At 34.4% G+C, this 18121-nt stretch overlaps 1 protein-coding gene across 1 annotated transcript; it reads right to left on the reverse strand.

Annotated features, from left to right (window-relative positions):
• Positions 1–8948: 8948 nt before the first annotated feature.
• LOC108913568 (asparagine--tRNA ligase, cytoplasmic) lies at positions 8949–15818 on the reverse strand. Its single transcript, XM_018719138.1, has 9 exons — positions 15632–15818; positions 15228–15572; positions 14885–15105; positions 14624–14814; positions 14471–14572; positions 14277–14405; positions 9858–10107; positions 9568–9779; positions 8949–9302 (listed from the first exon to the last, which is right to left on the reverse strand). The coding sequence occupies exons 1-9, from the start codon at positions 15651–15653 to the stop codon at positions 9119–9121; spliced, it is 1656 nt and encodes a 551-aa protein (XP_018574654.1). The 5' UTR covers positions 15654–15818; the 3' UTR covers positions 8949–9118.
• Between the last annotated feature and the right edge of the window lie 2303 nt (positions 15819–18121).

Below are 18121 nucleotides of genomic sequence, written 5' to 3' on the forward strand. Positions count from 1 at the left end.
TATGAATAATTTTCTCGCAAAAGTGGCACGATTAAGTGAAACCGTATTGAAGTTTTAATGATCATAGGATATGGTGATAGAAGACAAACTTGTGACGAAGTAGTGGATATTTTTCATGAATTGCACCCCGATCGGTAACGTATTTCTAAATCAACCGTTTCAATGCACATATTTTTGACATGTGATAATCACTATTGGACAAAAGAACGACGCAGCATTGTTATAACTAGAAACTTTTAAAGCTAATTTGATGGACTATAAACTATATGAAGGTATTGTTCTTGCTACCCAAGTTTTGAGTACGTCGATGCAAAATCGCCTATGCCTAAGTCAAATTTAACCTTTATTACATAAATTGGTAGTATAAATTCAATAAGTGCGTAGTTGGAAATTTTGGCGGATGCGCAAAATATTTTCAACAAAATTACGTAACGCAAGTCCTCAAAAGCTCGGGTAAATCCGTTACGCCATTCTGAAGTATCGACAACTTTCTCCGACCCGACTGGTTTTTTATTTATATATACCTTTCCTTTTTATTCACTTAAACGTAATGCGTAAACTTCCGAATGGCATCCAAGCAAACGGTTGACTCATTCACGATATTTTCTTCGCGGAGATTTCTTTGGCCGTCTGGAGCACCAGCCCTATTATGTAACTGATGTAATGCATTAAGAAACTCGACAGCTGTAACATGCTTCTCTCTGCATTATGCATGCTGCATGTACGTTTTATTTACCTGCAAGAAACAGGAAATGCAAAAGATTTATTTCGATTTGAATGGATTAACTTATACATAACCACAAATCGGCTTTGTAAAATGGATTTACTTTGTCTCAACCACAAAAATATTACCCACTAAAACACCGAACTATTTATAAAAACTTAATAGCAATTTTATAATATTTTGACACATTTCATTCGATTTCACTTGACTTTAAAGGTATTATACTTCATCAATTTATTCTAAAAATTTAAATAAAATTATCATCAAATCACTACCATATCCGCCTGTGTTCTAATTGTAAGTGCTCTAGCATCCAAAGCGATTTTGGTGGTCGCCTTCATTTATGTTTAATTGCAGTTGCTGCAATTTTTTATCACAGACGTAGCTCTTCCAAATTCAAAACGCCAATTCAAGAAACTTACCTATGCTTTTACTCTTTTTATTTTGGCAAGGTTGTTGATGATATCTTACATGTTTGCTAGTCCATCTTTAAAAATATGTATCTAGATAGGACACACCAAACTTCTCACATTTTGGATTAAATGTCAACAATTAAACAACACAAATATAAAAGAACATTTATGAATTCAGATAACTAATTTTATATTTTTGGGGATAAACCTGGAAGTTTCAATTTTAAAAATTGATGATGTTATTAGATTCACAACGTTAGTAAACGATAATTTATTTATTCCTTTGGTATTGGTCGTTTAAAAAATAAAATACAATTACAAGAAACCTCTAGTTTACTATATCTTCAATGTTTGGTATCTGATGTATGAACATCCACACCAGTTTCGAAATTCTTGCACCTGTGAGCGTACCTATATGCTCTTTGATACCAAGTGTCTGGGCATCCAAATAGAACATGTTATCCCAAGGATATCTTGTTACTGTCCTATTCATGGAGCATATCCCAGGACATTGTTCGTATGTCTTCGAGTCATATTAGGATACTTTATTTTGCAACACACGTAGGTTATCCCATTAGTTTGGTAGCTTATATGCCTACTCTTTGGGATAGCAAATAAGATCAGTACAATTTTGGTATTTCCTTCACATTCTAGCCAATTTGACAAATGACCAGTATTGCTTCTTCAATACAGTCGTACTGAAATTGGTATAATTGACCCTTTTTCAGTAGGTACGTCAGTACATCCATTCTCAATTTCAGTGCATTTGCAGATTGCTGACCATTATTTACTGATTGATTTATAGTTTGTTGAACTATTCTTCAGTAATATGTAACAGTTGGTGGCATTGGTGGCGATGTAGTATACATAGAAGTTCAGTTAGTTCAGGTTTAGTGTTCACTGGTACATATATCATGAGATTTAATTTTCAAAGTTCAATAGTCTTTGAATTTGAAATAACAAACCTTAACTAAATACTAGCCAAATTTGAAGTCCCTAAATTGACAACCTAGGAACTTTAACCAAGTTTCTTAGTGTGTCGCTGACAAGAGTCCCGAAATGTTTCTATTACAGCAAGATTAGAGTGAGAGGTCTCACATTCATATCCATAGGAGAGAAAATAAGGCTTTTGTGGTAAAAACTAGTATATTTGATTATAAGGCAAGTTCTGTACTAACATCTAGATGTTCTGAATGTATCACTTTGTCTTTTCTGGTTACAATTAGAAAAGAAAACGAATCTAGAGTATCTGGATGTTAATACCGAACGAGTCTAGTAGAGGAATTTGACTAAAATTGCATTGGCAACCTTAGATGGATACTGCCGAGGATATTGCATTCTATAGTTATTGTCTTATGACTAGTTACTGGCATGTTGGCTGCCAAAATCGCTAAGAACGATCTTGACTGGAGTTTGTCAATGCAAATCACTAAACATTTAAGTACGTTTATACAAGGTTATATTTCCTTATCTGTTTTACATTCCTTTGCTTCCGTATAATCATGCTTTGTTTTTGAGTATACTAAACTCGTCTAAATCAAAATCTACTTCCACAACTGCGATCGCCAAGGTTATACGTTCGGTTATTCTCTCACTCCAGCATAGCATCTTAAATAATTACTTAGAAAACGGCATCAATAAACTTGCTCAGGCGATTTCCTGCACCCATGACGAAGACCAGTAACAAAATTCTGAAGAGTATTTCACATTACTGGATGAGTTGAAAAATTTGTCATGGTTTTTCCCAGGCAAGGAGTAGCTGTCAAAAAAGGCTCATTTTCAGATGTTCAGATGTGTACCCTCACATCACTTTGAAGTTACTGTCGCGGATTTAGGTAGATCGGTTGTCTCTTCTCTGTTATAGTCTCACGGTTTGCGCCATGATGCGGACTTTGATCGGTCTGACTAGCTTGTGGTAGCCTTAGCATATTTACGGTGTCACAGACCCTCATAATTTGTCCGGAAGGATCATTCCTGTCTAGATCCATTTTCACACGCGATGGTGGGACGATAGTTGCCTGCCTGCCGATGAGGTGGTTCCCAATTACTTTTAACGTTAGCCACGAGCGACGTCAGGGAGAGACGCTCAGATTTTCGTTTTTCCTCCATTGTGAGTTGTCTAGTTTTGCTCCGAGTTTGTGTTCCACGGTCTAATTTGTTTTTGTTTATCTTAAGACGCACTTTGGACACTTGCACTTTATTTTAATAAAGACGTTTGTATTACTTTAAATGTTTTGTGTAACGAGTCTTAAACGGAACCCTGTATATACCACTGGCGTCTACACCCTAGTATCTGAAAGCCACTATCTTTACGCAGGCTAATAGTGTACGGCTTTGTAAGAATAGGCAGCGTGAAAGCTGTATATGTGGGCGTTGAGTTCGGTTTGGTAATTTTTTGGAGAATACAACTGGAAATGCGGTTTAAAAATTCATGACCTTTATTGATTTACTTAAACAGTGACACAATGTATGCAATTCTGTAATTACTAGATATGCAATATGAATCCTTGAGATTCGGTCGAGTGCAAACTCTGGCCAGGCATACGTGTTGGATTACGATGAAGAGTTATAAACATTTGGGTCGTGCTGCATGTACAAGCCAGACATCCGTCCTCTGGGTTAATAAACTGGAGGAAACCTGGGATGATGTTCGCACACTGCCCAGGTGGAATTCGTTAGGCGGCCTGTATAGGTCGGTTTAGTTCCAGAAATTTTGGAACTGGAAAAACTGCGAATACGGCCGTTTCTGAGGCGTTGAAGGTCTGAAACTTATGTGAGTTAATACCGGTCCTAAGGTCATTTAGGGGTGTGGATTTCATGTCTCCAGGATGTTGTCATTTTCGCGCCTTTTTTGGAAAGTGAGGCGAAAAATTTTGAGGCTTCTTGCACTCATAGGCGTGACATTGTTATGGACGCCGAAGGCACGATTCTGGTTTACGATACCTTACGAGTTGATTTGTTTACGAACCCTCATTTTAGCGGAATTTTCTATCTGTTTTATATTCCCATTTTACGGCGGGAACTGCACCATATGGCAGGCCCGATCTGGCCAGGTCGGGAAGTCGGCAAAACCCGACTTATTTTGGAAGATAGGCCCCCAAACAACTAACGAGACGCCAAAAGTATAAGAAATTTTTTTGTAAATTCTTGAGATATAGCCACCGTAAATTGAAAAGAAAAAAGGATGTAAAAATTAAAATTAAATCTTTTGTAGAAATGGGATTTTCCCAGGTCAAAAAATAACACAAATTTTATTATTTTGCCCCATATCCCTATAAACAGTGTACTTACAGGAAAGAAAGAGAGAAATAGACATATATTCCAAAACGTAAGCTCTTTAAACTAATAAGTCCTTTATCTATAAGCCGTGGGCCTGGAGGAAAAACGAGAGAATTCGAAATTAAATATAGCCAAACTTAAGCCAAAAAGAAGATCAGTGTTCCGTGTGTAGGTCTATACTATAAGAATACAGATCCCGAGAAGAGAACAGAAAAAATAATGATTATAATAATCAAAATTTATACAAAATCGCGGTTCGAAATCTGAAAGATAAAGAATTGTCTAAATCTATCTAAACTCTAATAACAGCATGCTTTAATTTGCAGAAAGTGTTGGTAACGCCCAAGTCAGAAGTCAGCGATTTTTATTATATAAGTAAAACCGCAACATACAACTTTACAATTTATGATTTAGGCAGCAATCAAGGCTACTGCTATATATGGCATGAGCAAATATCGAAGAGAGGACCGGATGAAATTGGAAGTTGTTTATGGATCTTTTTAAAAAGTGTTAAAGAAAATGGCATACGAAAGGTTATTCTTTATTCCGACAATTGCGGTGGTCAAAACCGTAATCGTTTTGTTTTTGCGATGTTTGCTTATGCATCAATGAGTTGAGATTTGGAAATAACACACCGTTTTTTTGAAATTGGCCACACGCAGAATGAAAATGACAGCATGCATGCTGTGATTGAAGTTGCAAAAAAAACGTCACTCTGCTATATACACTCCTGATCAGTGGATTAGTCTTATAAAAATGGCCAAAATTACTGCCCCACAGTACAAAGTAAAAGAAATGTCTCAAGAAGATTTTGTAACTTTTAAACCAATGGTAAAGAAACAAAACTGGAAAAAAGATATTACTGGAGAGGCTGTAAAAATCAGCAAAATCAGAGAAATCCACTACGATTCAAAGTCTCCCAATAAAGTATTTTTTTGTATAATTTTGGAGAAAATCATAAAGATAGACTTACAAACAAAAAATACACGCAAACGCGAAGAATCTCAATTTCCAGGATTGTAACAAGGTTTGCTGCCAATTGATGGTAAAAAATTAAGCGGTCTTTTGGGTCTGTGTAAGGCTAATTTGATACCACCGATGTATCATGGATTTTACAACTCCCTTCGGCCTTATAGTAAGACTGACCACCAGGAACAAAGTAATATTGACCAAGAAGATGACTCTGACTCTGAATCATAATAAATTTCCCTTTTATGTTATTATTGATTATTAACAATTATTTTTTTTATCCAAAAATAGAAAATGTTTAATTTTTCTGTACCTTATTAGTGTAACAAGTTGTTTCTCAATAAAAATTTTATCCACGAAAACTGTAGTAACTCATTCAAAATCAATTTTTTTCTTATCCTAAACTATTTTATTTAAATCACAATAATTAATTAAGACCTAAACAATAATTACTTTGTTAAAGAAGAACGATTTAGCTCTTGTAATAAAAAAATAACGTACATTATTATTTTCTCAACTATTCAAATACAATTATCTCAGTATAACCAAATTTGAGATACGACAGTTTTCCTTGGGAAAGTCAATATGTACTTACCCTAATAACAGACAAAACCAAATAGGCCCCGATTTCGATTTTTCCCGACGGCCCCCGAATGAGCCAGACCGGGCCTGCCATATAGGTTTCTCTTGAGGCATTGTGCGGATATTCAAAACATGGGCGAAATTTCTCGCTCTGCACAGTACATACATTATGGCCTCGATTGTGGCTCAAACAATGGCGGAAAATGTGAATATCTCAACACCAACGAGTTGGACGAACCAGCCGTTGTTCCTACACTGTTACCACTCCAAGAAACAAAAAAATGTACAGGGTGGTCCAGATTTTAATAGACTTCGGGAAAGTACTAATCGAGAAAAATTGACATCACTTTGCTCTATGAACATAGGTGCAGAAAACCACTGTTTATGGCATACAGGCCGTTGAAATTATAAGAAAAATAAAGTAATTTTTTTAAATAACTGAAAACCCGCTACATCAAATTTATTCGGTACACATTTTTCACTATCATACCAAACAAGTCGAGGTCATCTTTCAAATAACACGAACAACAAGTAAAAGTTAAATGAAAAACAAACAAATAGAATCAATTGCTCAACGTGTCCACATCTAACCTCAATGCATTTTTGGCATTTTTGCTTGAAATTAGTGCAGACTTCATTTAACCATTGCACTAGCTGATCTCTATTTGCTATAAGGACGGCATAAACGTCATTTTTTAGATTACCCTATATAAAATAATGCAAAATATTTAGATCAGATGATTTAAGTGGCCAAGGTATGGGGTCATTCCGATCAATCCATCTGTAACTGGAAGAGGCTATTGTCCAAAAAATTTAAAAACAGATCAGAATTTTCATTTTGTCTAGGTGGCAAGATATGAAGTCCATAAAGATTATCCCTATAACTCCTATCCATACATTTATTCAGAACTCTTGTTGAAACCAGCGACGTCGCACACTACATGCGGGTTTTCGTGTGCCCAAATATGATTGTTCTTAAAATTAGAAACAACAGTTTTACCGAAGCACGCTTCAGTCCACAGTATTCTATGTATGAAACTGAGATTTTCATTCCATTGGTTCACCATCCACTCACGGCACTCACAGAAGCTTAGTCTTCTTTGATTGTCTCCTGGCAGAAGATACTGGTTGTAAATGAAAGGCACGGCAGTAGTCCCGGTCTTTTTCGCCAATCCCAGTTCTTTAAAATTGGCATATATGTTTATATAAACTTGACAATTGGGGAGTCTCCTATTGGGAAATCGCCTTTGCTAATCCCGGAAAGCATCTCTGGGCGTTACCGTTACAGAACCCATAGATAAAATAAATATTCGCATTCTTCATTGGTAAATGTTGGAGGCATAATGATTAAGAGAAAAAACTTACTATAAAAATGAGATATTGTCAGCTTTGAAAATAACTTAAACAGTAATAGAACTACTATGATATACTATACTATATAGTTTACTAGGTCTATGAGTAATATGGATGCTTTACAAGAATATTAAATGTCATTTTTGATGTCTGCCAACTACGTTTTTAATTTCTTCCTTATAGTTTATAGGCCAGGAAAATAAGCTGGGAAATGATCATTTCGCGACTTTTTGTTTCGGCAAGCTGAATTTATCACTATAGATGTTAAATATTATGTACAATAACATTTTCGTTTCCACAGTCATAAAAATGGGGGGAAGATTGTTTACAGGGTGGTTAATTGTATAATTTTTCTCTTATAACTTGTTTCCGTTCATTGCCACGAGAAAACAGTAAAGTATTTTTTTCGTCTTCAAAAGACCTACAAAACTAGCACTCCAGCATCAAAAAATATTGATTAGATCAAAAGTTATAAGCAGAAGTTTATTTATGACTTTTGAATTAAACATTTGTAAACTGCGTTATTATTACCAGAAAGTTTTGACATCACATCCTCTCATTCCTTATCACTGTCTAATACTAATAACTCACACAAAATCTGGAATCGGTAAGTTGAATACTTTACAAGTTATGGCCTTATAAACAAATTAACTAATTATTAGTCTGGACGATCCCGAGGTATCTTCTACAATCGCACTGATTTTTTTCATAGTAGATTTCATAATAATATATTGAACTCTATCATTTTTTTTTAATTTCAAATTTGCAACCTGGATTTTTTTTTATTTTTTAGCTAGTTGCTAAATGAAATATACGACGCACGAGCGTGATATAGATTACACATTATTGGAAAGCTTATGAAAAGAGCTTTAAGTTAAAAAAAAATCGGCAAGATTCGTTGAAAAACAACCGAGTTACAGACTGTCAAAGTTGACGGCCTATTGTTAAACAAATTAGGTTGATAGAAGTGTGATAGAAACGGACAAAAACTTTCGCAAGGAAAGAAATAAATAGAATTTTATAGCACCTATTTTATATCGGCAAATTCAACTGCTTTCGTTATTATTAATTAATAAAATTAATTTGTGCTTTTAAATAATAAATTAATTTGGCATACCTGATGTTACAACAACTGTTCAAAATTTTATCCACCGACGTGTAAACACATTGGGTTTGTCTTATTCAGTTTCTACTAACACAAATGTAGTCTTGCTTCACCATAAATTAAAACGGTATCCATCAACTTTGAGTTGCTATACACGCAAACCATTTTTGACACTACTAAAAAACTATTGTACAGATAACAGGTAAACACTATCACAAGGACCATTGTAAAATCCGATTTCAGTATTCGGAATCACTGAGGCCACATGGTTCTCCACGCATATTGCGAATGAAACTAGACTACAGTTGTCCAGCGATGTAATGCTTGAAAGTACTACTTCAATAATGTTTTTCTCGAAAACTAGATTTTAGAAAAAATTTTTTTACGATATTGACCACTTCTCATGCCGCATCTATTCCCAAATTTTTTTTGGATAAGCTGTGATTCACCCTGTATACTTTTCTTCAAATTTCTCAACATGAAGTATCTAAACAGGAATTAGGAAAATAACAGCAAAACACACTTTATTAATCATTCCATTGTCTTTATTGCAATATTTTTAATAAAGAATTCAAAATCAAATATAAAAGCAGATTCACTTTTAAGCATAATTCTTGAAAATACAAAAGAATGAAATATAAATTAAGGTACTCAATATAAGGTTAAATGCTTGTGTTATATTCTTCAATACATTTAAGGTTTACAGTGATGCAGATAACGTGGATATAGACAGGCCTCTCTAATGTGATACCTGTTCAACAACCAACACAGAAGTCTTTCCAAACCAAGTCCGTATCCCCCATGGGGACAGGTCCCATATTTTCTTTGGTCGTTGTACCAAAAGTACGGAGCAGGGTCAATGCCTTCACGTTTGTATCTAGCGTAAAATGAAAATTAAAATTAATATATAATAGGATATAATGAACAAACTAAAAGGGGTAATATTTAAAAAAAAAAATCAGATGACTTACAAACAGGCATGAACCAAACATAAAATTCTTTAAATGGAAATCTGCATATTTCAAATGTTTTAAAAATATATATTTTTTTTATGTAAAAATGTCCTAAACAACAAAATACAAAATAAAATTCTAAAATAAAGCGTTTTTTACGATTTTCTTACCACAATTAAAGATGCTTACCCTTCCAACAATTCATCTAATTTCCATATCCTCATAGAACCGCCGACAATTTCTCCAACATTTGGCAACAAAACATCTACGCTCTCTGTTAACTTGGAGTCTTCTGGACATTTACTCATATAGAAAGATTTTATGCTGACTGGAAAGCGACACAGCATGATGGGCCTATTGATTTTATCAGTCATTTTCCTTTCGGGCATCTCTGGAATGTCCTACGAAACAGTATATAATTTTTTATTACACAAGACATTATTTAAACAAGAAAAAGTAGAATTATTTTTTAAAAGTACCTCTCCGAATTCATAAAATGTGCCATCCTCTTTTGTAATGTTATTTTTCTTCAGATATTCTATAGCATCAGAATAGTTCATGCGAAGGAATGGTCTCGTAGGTACTTGGAAGTTAGGGTTCAATTCATAGACGATATGGGCATAAGGCGATTTTAACACTCGATCTACTACATCACAGATTAAATCTTCTAAAGCATTTAGGAGGTCCTCAAATGTAATGAAAGCCAATTCTCCTTCTATATGTGTATACCTAAAACGTATTTTATGTAACTAATTTTATTATCTATTAATATTCATATTTATTAATTATATTATTAAAAAGAAACCTATTGGAAAAACAATCTTTAAAATATAGAAATAGTTACATAATTTAGCATGAATTTTGTGTCGGCTTTTAACCAAAAAAACATTATGCAATATTTTCGTATGTTGGGTAGGTTTTTTTTGTTAGTCATATTTCCATAGATTATTTTTATTCTGCATAATTATTAATAACTAAGTTCTCTGTGGCTTTATTTCTTTAATTAAATTATTATAGTAGGTATATACATAAGTTAATTATATTTAACCCTGTTTGTCTAGTATGTAACATCTGGCCATTTGAAAATAGTTTCATGGACCTCCCTAAAGAGAGAACTCCACTTTGGCAGTTACAGGTGTTATGTAGTTTAGTTTTACAAAATTTTATGAATGCTTAAGTTGCAATTTGGCAAAATTAATTTTTATTCATATGTCTGACCCTGACTGTTCTATTCTTGACCAAAAAAAGAGTATAAAAATATTGGAAATAGATTAATGGGGTTGGATGCCACAAAAAAAGTTACAGCCTGGGTAAGAGTGGAGAAAAGTATAAACCACGGGGTTGAAAAAAAAAACTTTATACAACATAAAGGGTGATTCACAAATGGTGACCAAGAATGAAACCTCATATTCTTTGGTGAATTTTAAGGGGGAGTCTTTCCTAAAGAGTTTTTATCTAGAATGCCTCGTTAAAAAGTTACAGGTTCTTAAACATCAAAAAATATTTTTTATTTCTTTAAATGATTTAAAAACTAGTAAGTAAAATAATTTTAAACTGAGCATACGTATTTATGTAAGCATTGTCCAAAATCTGACTCCATTTTTGAAAATTTAGATGCTTCAGTGGCGGAGATACAAGGTATCGGTGGCATATTTTTCTAAATGAAATAGTATGCCACTGCTTTACAGTAACAACCATGATATTTTCGGATTCGTCTTTCAATTTTCTATAAATTACTATTCACTTATGTTTTTCGAAAAGACTGATTTTCGAGTAAAACTTAAAAAACCAACTGAAAACACCAGACCATTGGATTTCTTCTTGAGGAGTGCTGTTAAACGGCTGGTATACAGTGAAGAAATTAATACACTTGAGCAGTTAGAAGAAAGAATAAATAATGATTTTCATCAGATTCAAGCAACAATAAATTTCATTTTCGTTACTAAAAAGATGTCGCGCCTGTGTTTGTGCAAATGGAGGTATTTTTGGGCATTTAATCAAATAAAATAATTAAAATGATGACTAATGTTATTAATTTCTATATTTGAAGAAATAACCGAATGATTAGTGCTTGTCATGTCATTTAAGTAAACATGATTTCAGTTGATTTTTTAAGTTTTACTTGAAAATCAGGCTTTTTTTGAAAAACATAAGAGAGTAGTAATTTGTAGAAAATTGACAGACGAATCCGAAAATATTATGGTTCTTACTGTAAAGCAGTGGCGTACCATTTTATTTAGAAAAATATGACACCGATACCCTGTATCTCCGCCATTCGAGAATGTAAATTTTAGGAAAAGTCCTCAAATTTTGGTCAATGTTTACATAAATATGTGTGCCCAATTTCAAATTATTTCGGTTACTAGTTTTTAAATTATTTGAAAAAATTAAAAATAATTTTTGAAAAACTTTATAGGAAAGACCCCTTAAAATTCACCAAATAATACGAGGTTTCATTTTTGGTCACCATTTGCGAATCACCCTGTTTATAATTTATACAGGATGTTTCAGAAAACATGGGCCAATGCTCGGGGCAGTTTCCTAACCTAGAAACAAGATAATTTTTTATATCAACATAGGTCCGATTTCACTTATTTCCTTAGCTACAGGGTGTCAAAATAAAATGTTTTTTCAAAAAATTTAGATTTCCACTTGAGGGAAATAAATGAAGTTAGCACAATTAACTATTTACAACCGAATACACATTCCTAGGTATTATTATGTTGAACATGAATTACAGGACCGGACTTACTGGCAAGCAACGAACTTTTTGGAAACTGCTGGATTGGAGAGGTGGTCCAATTGCGTAGCCGCCTCGTTCCCCAGATATAACACCCACAGATTTCTACCTCTGGGGACATGTGAAAGAGCTTGTTTATAAAACTCCTGTCACTTCAAGGGCAGCGTATATCAGATGCATTCGCTTTAATTCGCCGAAACATAGGAATATTTCGACGAGTTAAGTCAATTTTTGGTCAAAACTGAGCTAGAAATTAACCCATGTAATTATAAATTAAAAATCTCAACGGAGAATAATTTTTTCTGTGATAAAATCCAAGGGTTTGCAAGTAAGTCCACTCCTGTAATTCATGTTCAACATAATAATACCTAGGAATGTGTATTCGTTTGTAAATAGAATTTCATTTAATTCCCTCAAGTGGAAATCTAGATTTTTGGAAAAAATATATATATTTTTTTAAAACTTTGATACCTTGTAACTAAGGAACAAAACGAAATGGAACCCATGTTGATATGAAAAAATAATATTATTTTTAGATTACGAGTCTGCCCCCGACCTTTGGCCCATGTTTTCTAAAACACCCTGTATACCTCCTTTTATCTATTAAGATTCACCACTAACAAAATGATACAAGGTCTATATTAATATTTGGGAAATGGCAGAAAAATAAAGCTTTGTAACTCAGGTTGATGGCTATTTGGTAGGGATATGTGGGTAAGGGATTCTGAGAGGAAAAATTGACCCTCAGAGCTTTTAAGGAAATGATTCCAGAAACACACGGGAAAGCTGACGCTCTGTTCTCGGACGGAAGGGGTAACAGAAGCTCTAGGCACAGACGGGAAAGTCAATGCTCTGTTCCTAAATGGAAGGAGTAATGCGAGCCCTAGAAACAGGTAGGTAAGCCGATGCTCTGTTTCCAGATAGAAAGGGTAAGAAAAGAGCAAGGTAGGTAGGAAAGCCTTTCTTCGTGGTGAGGAATACTCATCAACACTACTGTCTCTCCATGGTTGGATCTCCGCTTTTATAACCGATCGGTGACACAGACAATCTGTTCACCGGATATTAGTGCTTAGACCTATGTTAAATACAAAATTAGGTTCATACATTATTAACATAGGAAAAGACAATCATTCATCAAATAGGAAAAGACAATCGTTCATCAAATATTAGCGTGTTATTAAATTAATTGGGGTTCGTTACATGGTACTTGTTGATCTAATTAGGATTATCTGGATATTCCATGGCATACGGCGATTTTCTTTTTTAGCAGTGGCTTTTCAGAAAATCATTTCAGGAATCTTTTCTTTTTTAAACTTTAGTGTCTTAAAAAAAATTTTAAATTTATTAAGATTCTTTTTAAGTTAAAAAATCTAGAACAGTGAAAGTGGCTGAAAATGATGACAGTTAGCCAATGTAATTTATTATATTTACATATAGATTTTTACAATTTTAGGACCGTAAGCACACTATTATTTACAATTTACAATCAGCATTCAGTAATAGTCTAATTTTCATCATCAGATGAAACTTTATAAACTTAAAACTTTATGACTGTATACCTAACTGTTTTAGAAATTGAGAAAATTTTAGATATGAAGTTTTAAGTGATGATGATTAACGTTTTTAATAAAAAAAACTAAATAGTTTTCTGAAAAAATAGTTTCCACAAAAAAGACAGTAAGCCATGAATGATATTAATTAATTCAAGTACATCTAGAAAGCCCATTATACATAAATTAAAATCATTCAAATTTTGAGGCGAGTCACACATTTTAAAGATGTGGAATGGTTTTTAATGAGCCATGCTGTCCACAATTTCATTTGATACGAATTAAAAAAATAATATAATTAATATATTATACCTTTAAAATAAAGCAAGAATTAATAGAACACCTTGTGTATTCATAAAGATGATAAAGATTCTTATCATTCAGTTAAAATATCAATGATGCAATTCATAGTATTACGTAATATTGTTTGTATATTTATACATTTTGTGCTAACAATCTGTATTATACAAACAAAATATCAATTAAATATTTAATTTAGAGTAGATAATAATAATAATATTAATATTGATGAGTGCAGTTTTGTTAATATTTACTAAACATTTGCGCAGACACAATTCAATTTAAATTACATTTAAATAATAACTTACTCAGCTAAATGACGCCTCGTTCTACTTTGCTCCGCTCTAAAGCTTTCTGCTATGCAAAAGACGTCACCCATAGATGGAAGGCAGGTTTCAAGATACAGTTGTGAACTTTGTGTTAAATATGCCTCTTCTCTAGAACATAATAACCAATATTAAACAATGAATTTCCATTTAGTCCCTTTAATTTAACATCATACCCAAAATAATCTAACTTGAATAAAGTAGAACCACCTTCCACTTGAGTTTGAACAATGGATGGAGGAGTTACTTCACAATATCCTCGATCTAAATAATGATCCCTACAAATCGACGAATTAAACTTTTTTGTAACCAGTCTGATTCCCACCTACCTAAAAGCTTGCAGTAGAACTGATCGAAGTCTCATAACTTTCGATGTGTTTTCTCCACGAATCATAATGTGGCGGTTTTCAGCTTGCACATCAGGTAAGGCCTGTTCATTCAATATAGAATCAGCCCCACCAGGAGGGGCGAGTCCTATTAATTCCCAGTAGTCAACTATTAGCTCATGACCACCAGGAGCCTTAAATATAAAATGAATTATAATATTCCATTCAAAATTCATTCTTCAGTATAAAATATTTTTGGCTCACCGTTTTACCTTCTGGTACTTTTTTAATTATACCATAGAGAATAACTGATGACTCAGTTTGCAGAACAAGGGCATCATAGGTATGGCAAAGAACATCATTCAACACAGCTTGCAAGAAACCTGTGCCATCTCTAAGAGTTATAAACATAAGGTTTTTCCCTTGTCGTCGAATTCTATGAGCCCACCCATATATCTTAACTCGCTGGTCTCTGTATTTTTCACCTAAAATAAAGGAATATTAACTTTCAGTTAACAAATTCTCATAAATTTTAAAAATGTTATATGTTTTAAAATTACATTATATTAACCTAATCACAATATATTTTAATTAAAATGTATATTACCTTGGTAAATCCTAATTCTCTGCGCTTCTGGTAAAGATTTGTCTTCAGTAATAATATATTTCTTTGCCTCCTCTAGGTTTTTTGCTCGTTTTTCCGCATCTTCTTCCTCCTTTTTTAATTTTTCAACCGATTTATAATTTTCTCTAATCCAAATCTTTTGAATTTTTTTAATTTGTGACTTAGCAGCCACATCATATTTAACTCCTTCCTCTTTACCATCTACATAAATAACAGGAAATGGTTCAGATCCAGCTTTTCGCATTGCTTGAAGTATGGTTTTAAAAGGTTTTCCTTCAGAGCCATCTCCAGTTTCATCATTGCCTTGGGATTCCGAAGTATATATCGCTAAAAAAATTAAATTATAAGATAACTAAGTACTGCAGACAAACTTATTGATTTCATACGTTGGTTATTTTCACCTGACATGTTTTATTTTAATAATTTAAGTTTAAAAATAAGAAAAATGCAATTTCCTCTTGATGCAATTAAAAGCAGAAACGAAGGTGATGCAACTATCAGAACTTATTACAGTTTTATACTACAAACTCGGTAACACGTCGACGTCGGCAAATATGTTATATTTGTAAAAATCAGGTTATGGTACTTATAGCACGTTATAGTTCCTTTCTTTTCATACGTCAATTGAGTCAGGTCTGCGGGCCTTTCGATTTGGCAAAAATGGTAGCTATTAGTAGCTAATAGTAACTTATTGTTGGAGTCACTCTGAACTGATATTAGTTGCTAATAGGTACTAATTTTGCCAAAACGAAAGCCCTTCTGGCCAGTGGCCACATTACTTTTATAGAAGTATGTGGGTCTGGCGGGGTGATGACTTGGTGGGGTTAGAAATACTTAGATTAGAGAGGAAATACCAGTGCAGGTTTCTGAAAATTAACTTGTAAGAATCTCGAATTTGATAGTATATACAGTACACACTAAAATCGCAGTATATTTTCCATTGCGTCACAAGCAATATTCATATGACTAAAGGCTCTTGTACGCGTTTGGCCAATGGGTTGGGCTAACGTGTACTAGACCACTTGGTGTAATTTGCTCGTTGGCGGCCAGCATTGGCTGGCCAGCCGAATGTTGTCGGTTTTTCGTGCACACATCAAAAGACATTGGTGCAATCCGCCAACAGTGTTCACACGTTGGCCTCTTCTTCATTACGTAGTTGCCGTTTAAGCGGAAAGGATAGTGTTGCAGTTTGCAATAATTATATTTATGAGCTACGATGGCGGTATGGAATAGTGGTTCTTTGGTACACATTTCTATAATTATTAAAAGTACTGCACAAATAAATTGTCGCGGCCGCGACAGTTTCTACGCTCGTTAAATGGCCAATGCAGAATGAGCAACGCTAATGTAAACAGTGCCCTCATTTTTGGCCCAACTCATTGGCCCAACTAGTTGGCCAAACGTGTACAAGAGCCTTAAGACGAAAAGGTTGTTTGCCACCTTCATAAAGGATGACACCACCAGAGGAAAATGTTCCGTCACATTATGTGCAGAACAGAGCATCATCCCCCATAGGCCTAGTAGTTTTAGTTTATAAGGTCACAGTCATATATGTATAGAAAAATGACTAACAAAAAAAACGTGTGTCCATTATGGAAAACACAACTTTTTCAACTTTTTGAATCGCTATATCAGAAATGGTGAGTCGGCAAGAATACCTTTTCTATGATTCCTAATAAGATTGCACAGTTTTTGACAACTAGAACATCCTGAAATATATAGAAGCCATCATTCCGAAGAACATCGGCAACGTTACTGGCTAATAGAGGAGTTGATGTATTACTACTCAAGAGACATGCATGGTGGGTTGAAATCAGCCACAAATGCAGAAAGTTATGTTGTTGACAATTTATGTAACAAAAATGAAATAGCCAAAAGGATTCTTTACAATGACATTTCAACTCCAGGTTCTGATAGACTTTATAAACTACTACTAGTTTACTAGGTCTATGCAGATTCTAGTAGTACGTTCGCATCATGCTGTTTTAATGGATCAGTCAGATAATACTGAGACTGAGCCTCCGATGACGCGAGAGGAATAATTATCCAGATTTTATAAATGTTACTAAATGCCCCTGCCCGCTAACCTTTTCTGTTTCAGAGACAGCCAGGATCAAGAAACGAAGACAACGACACACACACACACACATACACACCCCCCATACCCTCCTTTCCCCTCCTCTCCCGCGCTAGCCTAAGGGCCACCTTAGCAAAGCGCATCCCAGGCTGCATAGCCGCACTACCCTACCCAACCATACCACACATAAACATGACACTACCCCCGGGGTTTACACAGACGAGCCGGCGAAGCAAGAAGAGCGCCAGAAGAAAGGGCCCTAGCCGGCGGGGCCCAGCCAGGACAAAAGGAGGTCCCACAAAGCGCCTACACCGGCCGCATTTGCGGTCGGGGTAGACGACGGATGGGGCCCACCTACGAAGGCTGTCCAGGCCTACACGAGATGAGGCAGGATAAAGAGGGATAATCCCCCTCGATCCCAAATCATTGAGGCCAATTTCTAGCCATAGAATAATGGCGGCGCGGCGTTACTAAATGCAGTAACTGTACAATTACTAAATATTAATTCATAATAATTAATAAAATGTAATGTTCATCAAATATTTCTATGTATTTGTTCATAAAATCTGCATTTATAACCCAAAATCCCTTTTTTCCCTAGGGAGGTAAGTTACCTCACTTACCTCCTTAAAAACAATGTATTAATGGTCCATTTACCATGGTGGGAGCAGATATAATTATTTTTTTACTCTATGGTGAAAATTAACTATCGTCTGCATCCTTAAGATCTATGACAGAAAGTTGGAATTTGGAAACAAGTTTGAAAATGTTTATCATAATTCAAATAATATTCATTAGA

This window comes from Anoplophora glabripennis, unplaced genomic scaffold, assembly GCF_000390285.2.
Source record: "Anoplophora glabripennis isolate ALB-LARVAE unplaced genomic scaffold, Agla_2.0 scaffold34, whole genome shotgun sequence".
Classification (NCBI taxonomy): domain Eukaryota; kingdom Metazoa; phylum Arthropoda; class Insecta; order Coleoptera; family Cerambycidae; genus Anoplophora; species Anoplophora glabripennis.